Consider the following 22206-nt stretch of genomic DNA (forward strand, 5'->3'; position numbering starts at 1 on the left):
TTATATTATTATTATTATTATTATGTCTCAATCCTAAAATTTTAGGTTATGCTAACCAAAAATTTTTAGGTGATGAAGGTCTGATCCACTTTTTGATTCAGACTAGTTCAAAACTAGTCTGGAAATACACCTCATTCCCGCAGACGATTATTTATTATTATTATATTAGAGGTCTAATATTATATCTCCAGACCAGGAAAGTTGTCTGGTCTAACAGATAAAGAATCGGCAGGGTTAGGGTTAAATTCAGCAGTGTCAAAATGGAAAAAAAAGGTGTGTTTTTATGGTAAGGAGATAAACTAGGGCAGGCGACCACATAAAAAAAGCGACCCAGTTGTTTTTTTTTTCCTTCCAGGTAATTCATTCTCGAGTTGACGAAATTGTTGCCTGGGTGTCTCTGTTGAAGGCCAGTTTTAAGAAAACCGTTACAGCCCAAAACGTTTAATAGCACTTTCAATGAGACTAAACAGTTAGTTCATCGGGGTGTGCCTGTTTTTGTTGTTGCTGTGGAAACCTTTGAATTATATGGCTTTCTAAACCAAAGATTAAATAAATAAATAAACAAACAAACAAACAAACAAACAAACAAACAAACAAACAAACAAACGAACAAACTTGCCACACTCAAGATGGCCGGCCTCAGAGACTGCAGTCCGGACACACGAAGCAGAAGTTCCGGGGATTAATCGGCCCCGCCCTCCAGTGGCAGTATATTTGTTTTTCTGTCTGTCAGTTCACGCAGTACGTGTGCTGCTTGAGACGTCATCAAATGGAGAAAGCAGGTCGAGGGAGATGGTGCTGCTAATCTATGAGCAATTCCTGAGAGAAAAAAAAACAACGCGAACAGACAAGCCGTGGACCAAACGGAGAGCGCTCCTCATAAAATGTCTGGCTGGAGTATCGAAGACGAATACATTTATAACATCCCGCCATATATCATGTGCCAGTTAACAGCAGTGTTGGACAGCCTCGGCAGCTCTGACTGGCTAAAGTTCGGTAAGCACATAACTTTGTGTTCGTGTGTGTGTGTGTGTGTGTGTGTGTGTGTGTGTGTGTGTGTGTGTGTGTGTGTGTGTGTGTGTGTGTGTGTGTGTGTGTGTGTGTGTGTGTGTGTGTGTGTGTGTGTGTGTGTGTGTGTGTGTGTGTGTGTGTGTGTGTGTTACAGCACGCATGGAAATGTGAAACAGCCGTTATTATTATATAATAGTTCAGTTGCGCGGAGAGACGTCACCGCTTTAAAAAAAAATTAAATGTCCGAATAATTCTACGGCGCGTGGCGCCTTGTTGCAGTGAGTTCTGAGACAGATCGGTGCGGTCGAGTCAGCGTGTATGTGTTTATTTATTATTGTTATTGTTATTAATGATGATGATAATAATTGTATTCGGTGTTGATCACTGCTTCTCGTTTCTGAGGGGCCAGGATAATAAACTAGCCTCGTCAGGGGTTCCTTTATAGGTTATATATATATATATATATTATATATAATAATTATATATATTATATATATGTATATATTATCTAAATGGCAGAGATAGACGGAATCTGTTAAGTTCCAAAGGTGCTGACGACTGTTATTATTATTAAATTCTTTATATAGCGCCTTTTCATAAGGGTAGCACCCTCGTAAAGCACTTGCTACAAGATACGAGACTAGGGCGTGTGAGCTATGTATCAGCTGCAGGTGGGGTACACCAACGCCTCACCCCAAGACAACTGAGCAGACAAGGAGGGTTTCGTGACTCGCTCAGGGTCCTCCACACAGCTCGACCCTAAACTTGGTGGACCATTTGAACACCACCCTGGAAATTGGTGGCCCTGGTGTCGATGACCACATTATTATTATTATTATTATTATTATTAATAATAATAATAATAATATAATAATAATAATAAATAATAATAATAATAATAATAATAATAATAAAAACAACAAACCGTGTGCTTAAGGCAACACGTAAAAACATTAGCATTTTTAAGAAAAATCTTTTTATGTACAACAAATTGTTACAATTGATGTTATTCTTTGAAGGCACATTTTGTCGTAAAATACAGAATATATATATATATATATATATATATATATATATATATATATATATATATATATATGATCAATGTGATTATAATTATTTCAGTAAACCCAGTACTGTGTAGCTTTTTGTAGAATAGCTTTTACAGTTTTGATAACACAGCCATATTCTCTGTACACAGAGGTACGTGCAGATAGCGGGAGTATGCACATGACATAATAAATGCAGTTGAAACAAACCACTAAACATCAAACAGCCATTCATCAGCCTAGGCACACGAGAGATTTGCAGCTCTGAATTGATTCATGTACTAACGTACGCTTTTACCCTCCAGACCTGAAATTCATAGATTATTTTTTTTGTTTAATTTATTAGTCACTTTTTATTTTTATTTTGCTCCTTTTTGTTAAACAGCAGTTTTCCTTTTTCAAGTATTTTATGTGAATCACAGAAAATGTGAACAAAAATTACAGGTCATAGAACCATGAGAGGTTTTCAGTATGAAACGTGACACGCTCTCACAATGAAAGTATTGGGTATGGCCTCCCTGAGTAGCCTCTGGACAGCCTGCTGTGGGATGCTCCTCTGCTCTTCCTGTGCAGCTGCAGCCAGCAGATGAAGTTTGGCTGGTCGCTGTTGTTTCCTGTGGATGGCACTGGCGATTTTGGTCCCACAGATGTTCTGTTGGAATCGGGTCAGGAGAAAAAGCTGGCCACGGCAAGACCTCATTTTCTTGAAGTTGTGCAATTGTGATCCTAGCACTGCGCGGTCTTGCAGTGTCCCGCTGGCAAATTGACACTTCCAGATTGGGTTGCTGAAACGGCGAAACTGTTGCCTTCAGGACTCGGTCACTGTATTGCTGAGCAGTGAGGTTGACTTCAATCTGCACCAAAGCTGTTCTTGTGTTTTAAAGGAGGTTCCTCCCACATCATCACGCTTCCACCACCCCATCGGTTGACTTGAAAAAACACAACAGTCCTGGGCTGGTGTGGTGACCCTTCCAGGACGTGGCGTGTCCCTCACAGAGACGGTTTCTCTGGACTGGTCTACTGATTGTTGAAGCAGAACATTTCATTCTCCGGGCAACTTCTCTCGCAGACAACCTGCCTTCAATCACCCTGAAGGCAACCAGGCGGTCTTCATAACTCAGGCGAGGCACGGTTGTATCTTTCACTGTTCTCGCATCAATTAACATCACGTCTTTTGGAATGGCTGTTTGTACCGATTCTCAATTGACTCATTTTGGCAGATTTAACTCGACTCAAATACCAAACACTGAGCTCCTGGCGTTTGTTTTTATGAAACCGCATGACTTGAGCTCAGTATTTTGTTATCCCAAGGAACAGTACTTACCCAAACAACCAACAGGAACAACACTACTTCAATCAGGAAACCTATCTGCTCACTGTTTAAAGTGCAAGTAACTTGATGTGTGTTCCCAGTGAGCTGTTAAGTTAGACTGTTGCATTTTCGTTGTGCATCAGTTTATACAGTCTTGAAGACATTCGCGCACAATCAAAGCTTTTTCCAAAAAGAGGTTCTGGCCGTTGGGCTCTTTATTTGTTGATGTGTCTGCAGAGTTAAGAAAGTTCACAGCAAGTGTAGACCCTGTTAGAGACGAGATCAGTCGCACGCTCCAAAAATGTCCTCTTCTTTCAGGCTTATAATTATACGCAGCTTACATTTTGTTTAAAAACTTTGTAATATTATTGAAATGTAGGTTCTATAGACATTGTCATCAAATATATTGCAAATGTCATGGACCGTCTTATGTTATGTTCTTATGATATTATATTATCAGGAATCTACATTGAATGAACCTTTAATTTGTCTAGCTTTGTCTAGAGATAACATGCAACCTAACACCTTGAATGCACCAGGCACTCAGGAAACAAAAGGCTAATCAAACCTGTCTCTGTGATTTAATTAACCCATCTAGTGAGAGGGAGAGGTGGTTTAGCATAGGAGTCTGAAAAAGAGAGAAACATAACTTAAAAGATTTAAGACAAACGTCACATCACATTGATTTAATACCACTATGAATACAAGATGCAAGCATTTTTATTCTTAAATTGCCTAACAAGTATAGAATAACCCAGGTAATAAATCCCTAAGAGAATTAAACTGTGCAATGCCTAACCAAAGTCGCAACCAGACATGTTTGATATCTAAAGAAATGTAATTTCTTATGATAAAAATAACGGGAATTCAGAATAAAATCTAAATTATTTAGCAAACGTTAAGTACAAGGGATATAAACGGGTCTGTGTAACACAAGTGTTTAATATGTATATTTGTATTTAGGCACAAGTATTGCTCAGCACTTCACGTGCAAGTAAAACGTAATAATATGTGAGCACGGGGAATTGCACTTTATTAATTCACGTGCAGTTGTACCGCGACTCCAATTGAATGATTGATTAGCAATCGAGTCGCAGTACAGCTGCATAAAAGCTGCATGTTTTCACCCACTCAGGGTTGTGTGTTCGGGAGTGGAGAACAGGAGAGAGAGAGAGAGAGAGAGAAGCTTAATTATAAATATCAATTTTTTTGTGTAGAGTTTGTCCACCCTGTTTTGTCAGTGTCTATTCGTTTTGTTTGTCTATTTATTTTGGCCTCACATGCCGTGTGCTGTTTTTGTTACAAACCTTTTATTTTCTGTCTGTTTAATTTATTAAAATGCGCATCAGCGCCTTCACCATTCCAAAACCTGTGTTCTGAGTCAGTTCCTGTTTCTGGTCTGTCGTCACCCACTGCGGCCATCTTTGTGACAGGGAGGCAGCACCAGTGTTGAAAACTGGAAGACAATGGATGGCAAAGAAAGCTGTGGAAGATTCTAAGGCTGCCCTTGAATTGGAGATATTATGGGGCAAGTTCAGCATGGCAAAAGAGGTTTTGGCCTCAGTTCAGCTCCTCCTACATGGCACAAGGCAACCCAATGGAGGAAGCTGGTAGTCAATGAGGTGCAAAAGCAAGAGGAGAAGATCAGGTGTGTAAAGGCCATTTCCCAGGCCAAGCAGGGAGAATGGGTGAGATGGGAGTGTGTGGAACAATGCAAGATTGGCTGGCAAGACCTATGGACAACGGAATAGAGCAGGATCAGTTTCCTCATCAGATCAGCATGTGATGTTCTCCCATCACCACAGAACCTAAACCTCTGGGTGGGTGAGGATCCCTCATGTCCTTTGTGTTCATTACCTGCAACATTAAGGCACATTTTGACAGGATGTAAAGTGGGTCTTAGCCAAGGATGGTTTACTTGGCGCCATGACCAGGTGCTGCGATGTTTGGTCTTAGCATTGGAAGACAAGCGTAACATGACCAATAAATTGCAACCAGTTCCATCAAAGCATTACACACAAAAGACAATATTCCTCCATCCAGGAGAGCAACCACCAAGAAAAGGTGTTAAAACCAAGCCTTGCCCAGGACAACTGGAAGCTGTTAGAGACTGGAAGATGCTGGCAGATGTTGGTCAACGGCTTATTTTTCCACCTGAGATTGCCACCACTAACCTTTGACCAGACATTGTCTTGTGGTCTGGATCAGCATGCCTTGTTCATCTGGTAGAGGTAACTGTGCCCTGGGAAGATACTGTGGTTGAGGCGTATGAGAGGAAGAAACTACGGTATGCTCAACTAGCTGCTGAAGCGGAACAGCGAGGATGGAGAGTCTGAGTTTACCCAGTGGAGGTGGGTTGTCAAGGATTTGTGGCACACTCTACAACCCAGTTTCTCAGAGACGTCGGGTTCAGTGGCGTCGCACAGTGAAGAACTTATCTGAAGCAGCAGAAAGGAGCAGCAACTGGCTGTGGTTGAGACGGAAAGATTCTGGATGGGGATCTCAAGCACAATATAAAGAAAGCAATACTGATGTACAGGTAAGTAAGCTGGGCTGGGCTGAGCTGGGGGGTGGGGGGGTGGTGCTGGGATGCCAGAATCGCTGTTGAGCCCTCTTGAGGTGTCGTGGGCTAGTCAACGAAACACAGAGGATGGAAGGTGTCCACTTGAAGACCCGAGAGATGTACCCTACTTAGCTCAATCCAGATGGTTGTCAGGTTGATGCGCTGGGGAGACCGCACCGGGTTGCGTTTTGTGTGCTGATGCTCTGGGGAGGCAAAATGTGTTGATCCTTGGAGCCAGCATTACACTTCAGCAATCAACACCAGACATAAGGATATCTACATCATCAAATGGAAACCAACACAAATGGATGGAGATGCAGGTGGATCACATTAGTTTACTGCAAAGCTACGTCTTAGTTGGAGCTTATCTTGGTGAGAGCAGAGTTCAAATCAGCATGAAATTCAACATCTACTCTCATGTAATGGAAATCATGGTTTTATGACATTAAAACAAAAACACGAGCTGTTTTATAGTGTGCATGCGTGTATTGTGTGTGTTGTACGTGTGTGTGCGTGCGTGCATGTGTGTGTGTATTGTGGCAGGGTAGGGTGATGTAGGTAAATATAGTCCAGGGGTTAATGCAGGACATCACCCCCCAGAATGCCATGGGGTTGGAATTAGCCAGGGGCGCACCCTGTAGACCAGGTCAGATGTTTGTAGAGAGGTCTTTGGGGGAGGAAAGATAGCCAGGGGGTTCTGTTACTTGGCAGATACTGATTGCCTATTGTTTCTCTAGTCTAAAGGAGGGCTGCAGAGTGAACCACGGGGTCATATAAACCGGTGTGAAATTATTAACATCTCATTGTGGTTCATTGCTTCAATACAAAACCACAGCTTGTTGAAAACTTTTTTTGAAGTGTTGTGATGTGGTCAAACAGCATGGAGTAATTGCGCAGTGTTGCGTACACGATTACCCCAACATTGTGTTGTGTTTTTGTTATATGAAAGTGAGAGCGATCAGTAACATGAAAAAGATGCAGAGCTCAGCTCTGGCCAAAAGTTCTGCCTCACCTAGAATTTTAGGATTGAGATGTAATTTAGATCTTTAACATTGAAAGAGTCTACAAAATAATGTTGCAAAAGCCTGCCGGAAGACATGATAACAGTACGGTAGTTAGATTTCGAATTGTCACAGTTTCCTGATATTCGGACAAGCGCTTGACATTTAGAGACATCTAGGAAGACGGCGAGACAACCGGGGGCTGTGCACCGTGAGCGGTAACGGTACAATATAATATATAACTTGTGCCGATGCATCTTTGCGGGTTATAAGAAGTCAACGTTGCAACCCCGGGCCGTACCCCAGGCAGTGGCGTCCTTTATAAAGAATCGTCGGTTTGCTGATTCGGGTTTGTGACGTTTTGACAGACCGGAGATTATTATTATTGTTATGATTTTTTAACATTTTTTGTTCTCAACCAAAAAAAAAAAAAACTTAAGTGATATCAATCACTGTACTGAATCCTGAGACTACTTTAAAAATAAAAGAATAATTATTGTAAAGATTGTTCCTTGTGCACATGGCGGGGGTGGGGGTGGGGGTGTAGTTTGCTGTGCATTCTCATGAAATTAGGTGGAAATGTAACACCGTGCTTTGTGAATGTAGACCCATCCTTCAGTTTCCTATGTAGAGTACTTAGATTGCTGTTACTGTAAACCAGTCGCGTAACTTTGGTTTCAAAGCGGGGGAGGGGGGGGGGCAGTTTATGTAGCTCTTGCATGCATAAAGATTATCTGAAATAATGAAAGTGTGTGTGTATCTTTGGGGGGGGGTAGTTTCTGTAACTGAGGCATGCATAAAGATTATTTTATCTGAAATAGTGAAAGTGTGTGTATCTGTGGGAGGTGGGGCATGTCCCCTGTGTAATTTACGTCCGTGCTGTAACCTCTGACCCAGATGTCCTCTTGGGCACTCTGTAGAACATGTATTTGGTCTTTGACTTTTACTGTAAGAAACCGTCTTTCTGCCAGTACCAGGGCTGGGAATCAGACTCCCGCTGCACAGCAGTGTGATCCAGTCCTGGTTTCACTGGGAGTCTAATAATCAGACACACCTGTGCTTGTTACCTAGACACACTGGGGCTGATCAAGCTGGGAGTAAAACCTGGACTGGATGAGTCTGATTCCCAGCCCCGCAGTACAGTTTTAATAACCGTGAAATAAAAATGTTATCTTCCTACCAGACAACTTTGCTGAGCAGCAAACAAAAAAAAAAGTTAATTCTACAATTCAGTGTATTTTATTTATATACCACAGTGGGTGCGCAAAGTAAGTCAGAATGACTGGAACTAAAAGGGTGCTGTTGCTACCAGCTTGTTCAGCCCCGGAGTCTTTAGGTAACAAGCTCAGGTGTGTCTTATTATTAAACCCTTTGTAGTCCTGCGTTGGACCAGGTCTGACATTACAATTTTCCCTTTCCAGTCCGATGTCGGACCCTGTCCCACATCACCGATAGGAGCTGAAAAAAAAAAAAAGGGCGTATCTGATAGCCCCGTCCACTACAGTTAACACAGACATAACAAAGGAGATAGCTGCTTCTGCATCCAGCGCTCAAAGAATATCGCAGACATCTGTAGAGCTTTTTGAGATGTTATAGTAATAAAATAATGACTTGGATCACATTATTGAGGAGTTTGGTGATAAAACGAGTGATCAGGAGAGGATTTATCAGTATGCACGTCTATAAAGAGGTATGTGAAAAATACAGAGAACAAGGGGTGGGGCTTGGCTGGAGATGCAGGACTGAGTGTCCTTTTGTGATTCAATGCCTTTTAAACCTGTTTTACTGTGGGTGGGGGGATATTTTAAACAGCGTGTGAAAATAAATTGGACCCGACGCGCCTGACAAGCGCTGACTAAACGGACTGCAAAGGGTTAAACTCGCAGTGAAATGAGGACTGGATCAGACCGCTATGCAAGAGAGGATTGCAAAACAAAACGGTAGAAAAGTCATTCTGGGGTGGGAAATTGTCAAATCCTTTCACCTCGGTGAGCGTGCGTTTACTTAGCCCATAAAATCCTCCAGCTGGAGAAAACTTGACACCTTTGTTTTAATATTTGCATGTTGGCTTGCCTTAGCCTAACATGTTTAGACAGCAGAGCTTGTGAAGTGTTTTACCATGCAGAAACGCCAAGGGTGAGGCAGCCCAATGACGCCCAGCGCTGGAAGAGCACCATACGCCCACTTCAATCCTCTTGTGTTGGAAAACCCTTGAATGAAAATGATTGCAATGCTTTATTTTTTATTTGCCATGTCATCCTGCACATTGGAGGGAAAAAAATGAGGCAAAAAGTCTTCAGAAACGATCGTCACACACACACTGGAGCAGCTTTCTCAATCACACATGGTTTGTGTCATCACACCCTCATCCCCAGGATTTGATGCACTTGAGATACAGTGACCCAATAGGACCAATATAGTGATGTCACAGTAGGGTACTGTATGCCCGCTTATTAAAGTAATAATAACAGTAATCATCTTTATATTTAAATAGTACCTTTCATACTGGACCACCATCACAAAGCGCTTTACAAGATACGAGACTAGGGTGTGTGAACTATGCATCAGCTGCAGAGTCACTCACAACAACGCCTCACCCCAAAGACTGAGCACAAGGAGGTTCAGTGACTCGCTCAGGGTCCCACACAGCGAGTCAGGGGCTGAGCTGGGATTTGAACCTCCTGCTTACAAGCCTGTTTCTTTAACCGCTGGACCACACTGCCTCCTGATGTGCAGGTCAGGATACAATGTGGACCCCTAAACATCTGGTAGCCCTGGGCTGCTTAATGTGTGATGCTTAACGAGATCGAACAATCATTCTGTGATGGGCTATGCTGTTGAAAGATGAGTGAAGTAAGGTGGGGAGAGTAGGGATTCCTAGAACTGCGTTGCGCCGCACTGCTGTGCTTTGTGGTCTTGCAGCGCGATCCAGGCCTCTGTTGCTATACCGTGTATCATGGTGAATTGCCACGCCCCGAACACAATTCTCACAAAGGTATTTTTGGATTGATTACGGGGAAAAAAAAACAAATTCCCCCTTGTGTTAGACGTTTTAACGCTGAAGGGGTTTAATCCTGAAGCCTGCAGTTCAACTGAAACCAACACAGTGAAGTAAATATACTGGAAACGAAAGTGAATCCAGGCAGCTGTGAAAATGCCACTGCTGTAGAAATCTCAATTAACACTTGAGGGGTGCAGTATGCCTGCACCCCGTACTCTATGGGTATTCAGTGCAGTCAAAGCAACCTGTGAATAATTTTATATGTAATCTTCCTTCCAGACACTTATTTTAATTATCTGCACTAATGTGTGTGTGCGTCTTAGTGTGCATGTCTGTGTGTTTGTGTGCGTGTGTGTTTCAGTGTGTGGGTGTGTGTCTCTGTGTGTGTCTCAGTGTGCATGTCTGTGTGTTTCAGTGTGTGGGTGTGTGTCTCTGTGTGTCTCAGTGGGTGTGTGTCTCTGTGTGTGTGTCTCAGTGTGCATGTCTATGTGTTTGTGTGCATGTGTGTTTCAGTGTGTGGGTGTGTGTAACTCATTAGGCTCCTGTAACAACTATACTTCCTATCAGTTGCAACTGTGCTGCTCCTGTAAAGACATAACAAAGCTAAATTTCTGAATCGTCTTGAAAGAAGCCTGTGCTGCTGTTCTCAGCTCGGTGATTCTCTGATGCAATGCCTGGTCCAGCTAAACTCAGGGGGGATTTCCTAGCTAGCAATGTTGCATTTCCTGCAGGGTGTCTTTGTGTCATTATGTGCTTGTCAGTGTGATCTGGTTTTTTAATACAGTACTTGCAGGGTCACAGACTTGGGTCACATTCACATACTGTTTAACCCAGTTGTTTAACACAGATCTTTTGCTAGCAGTTAGATCGCTTTAAGTTTGCATCAAAATTTTAGGGGTAAAATCTAACCTGGGGACCTCAAACTTCTGACTGAAACATTGTGTTGTTTTGTGCCGCGCCATGGAAACATTTAATACAGCATCTTGCTTTGGTGTGAAAAAAAAACAATGTTTTGGTCTGTATCGAATTGTTGCTCAATACAAAAATGCAGTTAGTGACGCATGACAAGCAAAGGGGAATTTCTCTGTTTTAAAAAAAAAAAAAAAAAAAAAAAAAAAAAGTATTCTTGTACTGACATAAAAATTTGCTGACATCATCTTTTTTTTTTTTTTTTTTTTTAATACCAGGCTAACAAAATAATGACATCTTCAAAGCCAGACTGTCAAGTTTCAGCTTGATTTGACAAGTTTAAATAGGATATAAAAGCTAGGGATAGAATTTGAACGCTTGGTGCACGAGTGATGTTGATTTGAGTCTCTCTCCCTCTCTCTCTCTCCCCCCCTGTCTCTGTCTCTTACTCTCCCTCGCTGCTCCTATGTCTTTTCCCCTGCTTCTCTTTCTCTCTCTCCCCCCTCAACCTGCCTCTCTCAATCTGTCTCTGTCTCTCCTCTCTCTCCCTCTCCCTGTCTCTCTCTCCCTCTCTTTTTGTTTTTCTCTCTCAACCTACCTCTCTCTCAATCGCACTGTCTCTCTCCTCTCTCTCACTCTCTCTCTCTCTCTCCGCCCCGCAGCCTCCCTGATCGTGCAGGAGCAGACTGAGCTGCGTCTCCTGGAGCGGACGGAGGAGAGGAGCAGGGCTGTGCTGTGGCACTGGGGTATGAGGAACGCACGGGTCGGGGAGTTGCTGGAGGTCCTGAAGCAGCTGAACCAGCTGCGGGCGCGGGACATCGTCCTGTCCTGTGAGTGCAGCGCCTCCTTAACAAGACTCTGAAATCGGACACCTGTTTAGTCGCTGTGAGCTTTAGCAGAACTGCCTGTGAAGGTTTTCACTGTAGTAACACAGATAAGTGTAATGAAAAAGAACAGCTTGTGGTTGCACGACTAATAATTTATATATATGTGTGTGTGTGAGCAATGCCAGTTCACTGGCCCCTGTCATTCTGTCCTGTTAAAAAACTAAACATGAAAAAAAACTTTTTTTTTATCAGCAGTTTATTAGATTATAATCAAATCAATCAGATTTCTAGAGCACAGCCTGTTTTTGTGTTCACTTTATTTTTTTCAGGGATGGGAATCAGACTCCTACTGCACAGCAGTGTCATCCAGTCCGGGTTTTACTACCAGCTTGATTAGCCCCAGAGTGTCTAGGTAACAATCTCAGGTGTGTCTGATTATTAAACTAGCAGTGAAAACCAGGAATGGATCACACTGCTGTGAAACGGGAGTCTTATTTCTATCCCTGTATATAAAAAGCTTAGTAAAGCCCAGAGGAAAGTATTTATGAAACCACAGTTCTGAGCATCACCCAGAATTTTTAGGATTGAGAAAATAAAAGTAGAAACTATATGAACATCTTTTATTCAGCAGCTTTCATTGGACTCTATGAAGCTGAGTGAGTTCATACTATATAGCGGGTGTGTGATTCTATATGTTAACGAGGGAACATTATTCAGCAGCTTTCACTGGACTCTATGAAGCTGAGTGAGTTCAGCCTACAGGGCGGCGCTCTTCAATTGACAAGAGCTTTCTGTTTGGCCTGTTGAGCATCAGCTGTCCTTCATTACAAAAGCTGGAATTGCTGATCCGCAGGATTGGAAGGCCGCTGATATCTACAGGGTGTTCGTGTCCTCTAACAAGCGCTTCTCATTTCTGGCAACTTCCCATAATTGAGGAACAAGCTTAGCTGGTAATAATCCTTCTGCTTCCTTGTTTACAGTCCACTCCATGCAGACTACCCTCAGATCGGTACATGTTCGTTTAGATTCACACTCTCTGTGTACACTTTCCTTCCTCTTCCTCTTGGTAAAGTCCAGAATGCGATTTTTATTATTATTTAACTTCTCAAAGCAATGACTGCAGTCCAGTGAACTCTTCTCTATCCTTCAGGTTTCTGCTTCCACTGCGCTAAACCCTAACATTGCGTCATCGTGTTAATCCAGCGGATCCTGGGGACCCCCTGCTGTGTCGGCTGGTTTTAATTCCAACAGAGCTGGCAATTACTAAACTCAACCCTTAATTGTTTGCGTAATTAGACCTTTTTAATTGTTTTCAGCTCTTGAACAATTGCATGCTGTAACATTTTATAAGTAACTTGAACTCTGCAACTGTTTAAAGAGCTGAAAACAGTTAAAAAGGTCTGATTTATTTAAGCAAATGATCTGTTCAATGAAGGGTCTAGTTTAAGAGTTGAGAGCTCTGTTGGCGTGGAAACCAGCAGACACAGCAGGGGGTCCCCCAGGACCAGGGCTGGGAACCCCTGACGTAGAGAACCATAGTTACGTTGTTTTTTTTTTTTGTTTTGTTTTTTTAACATGCACATTTGGTAAAGAGTTATTCGGGGTCAATAGACCCAGGCAGCATAAGCACAGTAAATTAGCTGAAAACCCCCCCCAAAAAACAGCCTGTCAAAGATCTTTTATTGGGCTTAAAAAAAACCTGTTTGCCAACATTCAGAAATGCACCTGCAGCACTCCACTCAAAGGTGGCACACTGAATATGCACTTGAGCTTGAGTTAGAGAGCTATCGGGTACATTTCAGCGCCCTGGAGTTCAAATGTCTTGATACATATTTAGACACAGTGCTGCAGTTTGAAATTAGGCGCCGAAAATGCTTCTGCAACACAAAGCGAATTTTAATAATTGACGTGCTTGAATGCTGGCTGCGCAGTTTATTTCTGAAAAAAAGACGAGGAGGGAGTGTCAGTTTTTGGCCAAACAAAAGGGAAATCCATTCATTTGTCGTGGCTTTAACTAATCATTTTAAGCGTCAAAGTTTAGATAAAGTTCAGATTGATAGCTTGCTGTGTTAGTAGTGTTCCTGTGGGCCTTGTGTAGCTGTTTGTTTGCAGGGTGTTTGAATATTTTCAAAGTGTTTTATCATTAAACGGCAGGCAGACAGCGTATCATTGGAAGTACTTGTTTGTATTGGCTGATTGGGGTAAGTGTAGTGTTGCAGCATTCTGTTATGTAAAGAGTTTAGGGTTAGGGTTAGCATTCTGTTATGTAAAGAGTTTAGTGCAAGACTGCTCCTCCCCTGTACAGCCGGGGCCAAAAGTCTAGCATCACTCTATAGAATTAACCAATTTAGCTTCATAGAGTCCAGTGAAAGCTGTTGTTGAATAATGTTCCCTTGTTAACATACTGAATCACAACCCCCCCCCCTCCATACACTTCATGAAAAAAAAGTCAAAAATTGAAAAATGTGACATTTCGAAATCTAACTACCGTACTGTTATCATGTCTTCCGGCAGGCTTTTGCAACATTATTTTGTAGATTCTTTCAATGTTAAAGATCTAAATTACATCTCAATCCTAAAATTCTAGGTGAGGCAGAACTTTTGGCCAGAGCTGAGCTCTGCATCTTTCTCATGTTACTGATCGCTGTCACTTTCATATAACAAAAACACAACACAATGTTGGGGTAATCGTGTTCTATATAGAATGAACTTACTCAGCTTCACAGAGTCCAATTAAAGCTGCTGAATAATGTCCCCTTGTTAACATATTGAATCACACACCACTTTGTAGTTTTCCCAGATACTTTACGAAAAACTGACAAATTGAAAAAATGTGACATTTCAAAATCTAACATGAAATACTAGCATACTGCTATTTTGGTTTCTGGTAGACTTTTTTGGCGATATCATGTTGTCACTTCTTTGAATACATTATATTAAATAAAATACATAAACTGTGTTCATATCAGGGATGGGACGAATGCAGCGGTTTCCGAATAATTTTCCTTTAAGGTCTCGCTGAACCGACACATTTCAATTGAAAGCCGGTTAAACTTTGAAATCACACAATCAGGTTGTGGTGTGTGTGTATAATCGCCAAAGTGCTTCAATTAAAAACAAATTGTAGACAGGTGAGTTTCATGTGGCCGCTGCAGCTCCACATTATAAACACACACGCACAACAATCGGGCAGGGTTTAAAAAAAAAAGACAAACCCACGTTTATTTTTAACCTTTGAATGACATTGTAGGAGATGACATTCTAAAGTATTAATGATGTATTTGATTAAGTTTCTTTACTTCTATGTTATTTTCATGTTTTGATACAGCTGAAAGCATGTGTAACTAGCTGAGCAAGACATTTGCAGTCTCTTGTATATTGGTGTCTGGGCAGAGGGCCAAAGTTAGCAGGTATCTAATCAAGACGTTTGGACACAGTGTGAAAACAGAAAACCACAAACTAAGAACAGAGTAGGTGAAGGCAGTCTGTACAATCTTAAATGTGACGCATTACAGTACGTTATAGATCTGGCAGAGTTTCGGTGTGTGATAGTAGGGTGGATCCACAGTGACCAGAAGAAATGGGGAGTGGAAATGCTAATACTCATAGTATTCTACGGGGTGATGCAAACCTTTTTTTCCAGATCTGTATATTAGGGCTGTGCTGTTACTCAGACTCTTTTAAGAAGGATTTATCGACAGGGGATTCAGTAAATCAGTTCATTAACGTGGTGATTTCAAAACAAAAAAATGAAAGCTCTCTCTCCTCTCAGATTCCGTACAGCACTTCTGGGTGTGTGTTTCATTTGTTTTCATGTCTTTGTTTTATTTTTAGGGAGACCTATGAAACCAATCCCGTGGCCCGTCAACCTCCCTGCGCCTACCCCCGTCACCCCCCCTCCCTCATACCAACCTGCCACTCCCTCCGCCCCCGCCCTCCCCAGCTGCCCTGTCATAACAAGACACCCGACAAGAGAGGCTGACACCAAGGTCTTTGAGCAAGGTAATTCCTGCCATTCGAAGAACAGCACTGTAGAGGTGGTCCATGGGTGGAGAAAGGGTAAGATTACCATGAGGATCCGGGTTCAAATCCCAGCTCGGCCACTGGCTCGCTGCGCGTGACCCTGAGCAAGTCACTTCACCTCCTTGCGCTCCGTCCTTCGGACAAGACGTCACACAAACAAGGTCCTACTGGAAGTGACTCTGCAGTTGTTGATGATGCAGAGTTCACACCCCCTAGTCTCTGTGAGTCACTTTGATAAAAGTGTCTGTTGAATGACTAAGTATAACTGTGTGTGAGTGTGTGTTTGTGTTTCCAGCAGCGGTTCCAAGGACTCTGCCCAAGCCTGGCCCCCCCCCTGCCAGTCTTGACTCGCTGGAAGAAAAGCAGCCGTCGGGCAGCTCCCCTGCTTCTCAGGTACTGTTGCATAGAGAGGGAGCTGAGACTGGCACGTTACAGAGTGGATCACAGCAGGGCTGGCAGTGACACTCCTGTCGCACAGCAGTGTCACCCAGTACCAGCTTGATACTGGACTAGTGGTCCAGTGAACTTTGGATGGTGTTGGAGGCAGGTAACTTGTTGCGTGACAGTGATTTGTACCAGAAGTCTTGATGAATGACGTAATGTACTCACCGTATAAAGAGTGTGGACAGCCGGATCCAGAGCACACCCAGCAGACTAAAAATTTCACAAAGGACTGGTGTGATCACTGTTCTAGTATAAGTACGGTTGCACGTGAGTGAGTGTGTGTTTGTGTTTTTGTTCCAGCTGAGCGGAGACGTCGGACTCGGGTATTCTAATACGTAGGGCAAGTATTCTCAAGATGAAGAGTCGCAATGACAAACTGACTGCTCCAATATTTGCATCACAGAGTGTCGCTGACCGTCACATTGAGTGGACACATAAATCACACCCTACAAACAGCTCCTTATAGTGTAATACCTTTTACTACCAGCTTGATATAGTTATTTTATACAGCGCCTTTCATAATGGACCACCGTCACAAAGCTCTTTACAAGATGCAGTAATAACAAGAAAATCCATAATACTACAAATACAGAGAAATGCGCAATACATGATATACAGTAAAAAACACACAATGCATAATACATTAAATACAGTGGAAAGAGCAGAATACATGATAGCAGCATAATACATGAAATAGAGCATTAAATACAGTAGAAAGAGCAGAACAATGCATACTGTCTAGGAAAGCAAGCCCAGGTGTGTCTTACGACTTGCATCACAATGCATGTGAGGCACAGTAAGATCAAATCCTTTTATTAAAAGACAACATTTAAAAATGATAACTGTATAACACTGATTCTCCAATGAGGATCTGCTCGGTGAGCTACACTGAGCTGTGCTGTGGTCTCGTAACGATGCAGACCTCTGTTGTGATGCGATATCTTCTGTAAAGAAAGCATCGGCGACCTTTTTTCTCTTTCTCTGGCTCAGGCTCCCTCCAGTTTCCCCCAGAGCATTGATCCGCCCCTGTCCCAGAATGCACTATGCTGGCCACTCGCGGAGATCGTCCGCGGCACGGACAACTTCTCAGAGAGCCGGAAGATCGGGGAAGGCGGGTTCGGCTGTGTGTACAGAGCCACCATGAGGCACACCGAGTACGCCGTGAAAAAACTCAAAGAGGTGAGAGCCTTTGTTATAGGGTTACGTCCCGCGCCATCACCAGCTCCGGACGAAACGGAATCGCAATGGTTTTGCACAGAAGAGATGTTCAGGAGATCAAAGGCAACCCCCTCCCCCCAAATATTTAGCGCCTTTCATAGTGGCCCACCATCACAAATCACTTTCCAGAGGCAGGCTGTGAACTGTGCATTATATGCAGTGTCACTCACAACAGGACATTGATACAACATGATTTTTAATGAACACATTTGTAAATAGAGCTATGGCAAAGTTTTGCATCAACAAGAATTTTAGGATTGAGACATTATTTATTTTTAACCCTTAGCGGTCCATTTATTCAGCGCCTGTCAGGCACGTCAGGTCCTGTTTATTTTCACACGCACTGTTTAAAATAAATTTTTTTCAGAGTGAAACAGGTTTAAAAGGCACTGAATTGCAAAAGGACACTCAGTACTGCATCTCCAGCCAAGCCCTACCCCTTGTTCGCTGTATTTTTCACATACCTCTTTATATATAGACGTGCATACTGATAAAACGAGTGATCAGGAGAGGATTTATCACCAAACTCCTCAATGTGATCCAAGTCATTATTTTATTACTATAACATCTCAAAAAGCTCTGCAGATGTCTGTGATATTCTTTGAGCAGAAGCAGCTATCTCCTTTGTCATGTCTGTGTTATCTCTGTAGTGGACGAGGCTATGAGATACGCCCTTTTTTTCTGCTCCTGTCAGACTCACTCAGCCATTGAAAGGTTTTCTCTGCTTTTTCCGGAGGAAAAAACAACTAGAGACCTGTGCTTGACGTCTTTTTGATGATGTGGGACAGGGTCCGACATCGGACTGGAAAGGGAAAATTGTAATGTCGGACCCGGTCTCACACAGGACTGCAAAGGGTTAAACGTACAAACATAATTTTGATCTTTTGTTTTAACGTCATGTAATCAAAGAAACTACAAAATGATATCGCCAACAAAGTGTAGCTGCACAATTAATTTAAAAATGTCTTTTTACTGCAGGGGAAGAAAAAAAAAAAGCCCTCCATGATAATACACAAAGATAATCTAAAAAAAAGAAATTGTATTATTTATGTTGTTTGTTCTTTCATTGAAGGATTCTGACCTGGACTGGAATATCGTGAAAGAAAGCTTCAAGACAGAAGTGGAGAAACTCCACCTGTAAGAATGCTTTCCATCAACGTCTTGTCAGGTTTTACTAGCAGGGCTGGAAATAAGACTCCCATTGCACAGCAGTTTGATCCGGTTTCTCTGTCATTTAAATCGGACGCACCTGAGCTTGTTGCCTAGACACACTGGGGCTGATCAAGCTGGTAGTAAAACCCGGACTGGGTGAGTCTTATTTCCAAAGAAACTACAAAATTATATTGTGAAAGACTACTGGAAATTCTTGCCTTTTTTTTCATTAAGTGCTATGGAAAACTACAAAGCGCTGGTGTGTGATTCAATATGTTAACAAGGGAACATTATTCAGCAGCTTTCATTGGACTCTATGAAGCTGAGCGAGTTCATTCTATATAGAGGGTGTGTGATTCAATATGTTAACAAAGGAACATTATTCAGCAGCTTTCATTGGACTCTATGAAGCTGAGTGAGTTCATTCTATATAGAGGGTGTGTGATTCAATGTGTTAACAAGGGAACATTTTTCAGCAGTTTTCATTGGACTCTATGAAGCAAAATGTGTTCATTCTATATAGAGATTCATAACTTTTAGCCAGAGCTGCAGAGAGTCATATAGTCACCCTATGTAAGGTCTTACGCCAAATAAACTGGGAGTAATTGTACTTTGGAAGGTTGTTGTCCTGAACTGTGTGTTTTTGTGTTGGTAATTCCAGGTATCGTCACCCGAATGTAGTGGATTTCGGGGGGTACTGTGTGGAGAATGGGGTTCACTGTCTGATCTACGTCTTCATGCCCAACGGCTCTCTGGACGACCGGCTGCATTGCAAGGTTTCTGTTGATTTGCCGTTGTGTTTTTTTTTTTTTTTTTTTTTGTATCGTGTGTTATTTCATGCCGCAGCCTGTCGGGACCCCCCTTGTAAACGAGATGTCGATCCTAAGAGGTCTGTAAATGCGTTTTGAGATTGGAAAGGTTGGCGCGATGAAAAAGATCCTGCAATGTCTGTCTGTCTCCTTTTTTTTCTTTGTTCAGTTACTTCTTGCTGAAGCCTTTCACACTATGGTGAACATATGGGAATAGATTAAAAAATATCTCTTCTAGTCTTTCTCTCTCATATAGATAGATATATATAGAGGGATAGGGGCAGTGCAGCACCAGGGTCCTGGGTTCAATTCCAGTCTAGGGGTCTGTTCGTGTGGAGTTTGCATGTTCTCCCTGTGTCTACATGGGTTTTCTCTGGGAATCACATAAAAAAACCAACACATTTGAAACCTTTACACAACATCACATACATACTTCTGCAAATAGCAATGCAACAGATTGTTAAAATGAAGATGGAAAGTCTCTACTGGCAGTGTGTTCCAATTTGAAACTGCAGAAATAAATCAATAAAGATTTCCTTCCAGTAGCAGTTTCAGCTGTTTGAAAATGTTTGGAAGCTCTAATCAAGCCACTATGCATTAGCTCAGCTTGGAACTCAAATAGAAAATGGTGTGCTTTTTTCATCCCTGTATTCTGCTTTAGTTTTTTTCTTTCAGCCTAAATCAATAAGCGACAAAACAGTGAGCAGGACAGCTGACTTTGCACATGCTGGCAAATATTACACATAATACTGAAGCACACGAGCAGAAATACTGGCAGAGAGAAAGAGAGAGTAAATAAAACCCCCCACTGAGAGGCAAGGCTCTCTGTGTGTTTGTGTGTGTGTGTGTGTGAAATGCTGGCTGTGGACTGTGTGTGTGAAATGCTGGCTGTGGACTGTGTGTGTGTGCGCCTGTGTCTGTGAAATGCTGGCTATGTGTGTGTCTTGGTGTGTGTGTGTGTGTGTGATGCTGCTGCTGCTGCTGCTGTCCTGTGTTGAATGGCTGTACTCAGGTGTGTTGAACTTGAGGGCCGTGAGGTTTTCTGGTTTTCATTCCAATCTAAGCTGTCGATTTAACATCGTTGATCTAATTATTGTTCAATTGGACGTCTCTTACAGTGATGATTTAAAAAAAACAACACTTTGATTCAAGGTTTACACGACCTGTGAAACATTTTGATGCCTGGAGAGAAGGTGTTTAAATGTGTCTAATTAATCAGATAATTAAACCAATTAAGCAATTGAGAGCTTGCGGTGGAATGAAATGCAGGAAACACTGAGAGCCCTGAGTTTTTGACACCCCCTGGAATAAAATTGAAATTAATCTGCTATCTGGTTTCAGAGAAACGGGGGCGCCCTCTTGTGGCCGCAGCGTGTAAGTATCCTGCTGGACTTGGCCAAAGCAATCCAGTTCCTGCACACGTGCTCTCCAAGTCTCATCCATGGGGATATCAAGAGTCCACTCCAACTCCTCGGAGGGGGGGGGGGAGGGAGGGGGAGGGGGGGAGGGGGGGGGGGAGGGGGGGGGGGGGGGGGGGGGGTCCATATAGCAAATCATTCGTATATGTTTGTGACCTAAAAAAAACTACTACATAACCGGTACTAAATTTGCCTTATGCATGCTGGTTGATTACAGGACTAAATAAAACCAAAATCAAAAACAGCGGTTATTTAGGGGATGGGAATATACCTCCCTATTGCACAGCAAGTTTCACGTGTGAGAAGTTCAGGTTTTAGGTGTTTTGATTATTACCCACAGTGTCGGGGGTACACAAGCGCATGATGTGTCTTAAGTTAGAATTGCAGTAAAAAAATACGACCAGTTCCTGCACAAAGTCGTACGTCTCCAAAGGAGCCAAACTGCTATGCAACACTACTAATAATAATAAATTTGCCTTATGCTGGTGATTACAGACTAAATAAAATAAAATCAAAAACATAATATTTAGGGGATGGGAATATGACTCCTATTGCACAAAGCAGTTTCACCCATTCCAGGTTTTAGACCAGCTTGGATTAGCCCCAGTGTGTCTAGGTAACAAGCGCAGATGTGTCTTAATGTTAGATGCTTGCAGTAAAACCAGGAATGGATCAAGTGAGATTGGCAGAGCTTTTGGAGATGTTATAGTAATAAAATAATGGACTTAGGAGCCTTATTCCCATCCCTCTAAAAGGATTGATCAGTATGCATGTCTGTGAAGAAGTATGTGAAAAATACAGTGAAAAAGGGATGGAGAGTTTGTGTTTTTGTGTGTGACTGCAAACATCTTAACCCTTAAAACCAGGAATGGATCAAACTGCATATGCAACAGGAGTCTTCTTCCCATCCCTCTATTTCAGTAATTGCAGTGAGAAGTGTTTAGATTGACTGCAAACATCTTAACCCTTCGCGGTCCTGTCCCACATCATCAAAAAGACATCAAGCACAGGCCTCTAGTCGTTTTTCATTCAGAAAAAGCCGAGAAAACCTTTCAGCGGCCAAGTGAGACCGATAGGAGCCAAAAAAAAAAAAGGGCGTATCTCATAGCCCCGTCCACTACAGAGATAACACAGACATGACAAAGGAGAGAGCTGCTTCTGCATCCAGCGCTCAAAGAATATCACAGACATTTGCAGAGCTTTTTGAGATGTTATAGTAATAATAATGACTTGGATCACATTATTGAGGAGTTTGGTGATAAAACGAGTGATCAGGAGAGGATTTATCAGTATGCACGTCTATAAAGAGGTATGTGAAAAATACAGCGAACAAGGGGTGGGGCTTGGCTGGAGATGCAGTACTGAGTGTCCTTTTGCGATTCAGTTCCTTTTAAACCTGTTTTACTCTGAAAAATAAAATATTTTAAACAGCGTGTGTGAAAATAAATTGGACCCGACACTCCTGACAA

The 22206-nt window shown here is 42.4% G+C and overlaps 1 protein-coding gene across 4 annotated transcripts in view; it reads left to right on the forward strand.

The window, feature by feature from the left end:
- The first annotated feature begins 730 nt into the window (after positions 1-730).
- irak1 (interleukin-1 receptor-associated kinase 1) overlaps positions 731-22206 on the forward strand; it is a 25525-nt gene continuing 4049 nt past the window's right edge. Inside the window, exons 1-8 of one of the 4 annotated variants that reach the window (XM_041273950.1) lie at positions 731-996; positions 11509-11676; positions 15508-15675; positions 15992-16089; positions 17131-17319; positions 18431-18495; positions 19172-19286; positions 20661-20774. In XM_041273950.1, coding sequence (XP_041129884.1) covers positions 885-996; positions 11509-11676; positions 15508-15675; positions 15992-16089; positions 17131-17319; positions 18431-18495; positions 19172-19286; positions 20661-20774 — 1029 coding nt within the window. In that variant the 5' untranslated portion in view covers positions 731-884. Of the gene's footprint in view, positions 997-11508; positions 11732-15507; positions 15676-15991; positions 16090-17130; positions 17320-18430; positions 18496-19171; positions 19287-20660; positions 20775-22206 lie in introns of those variants that run through there. The other 3 variants (XM_041273951.1, XM_041273952.1, XM_041273953.1) reach the window with 3 other exon arrangements.

Source organism: Polyodon spathula, chromosome 16 (assembly GCF_017654505.1).
Source record: "Polyodon spathula isolate WHYD16114869_AA chromosome 16, ASM1765450v1, whole genome shotgun sequence".
Taxonomy (NCBI): domain Eukaryota; kingdom Metazoa; phylum Chordata; class Actinopteri; order Acipenseriformes; family Polyodontidae; genus Polyodon; species Polyodon spathula.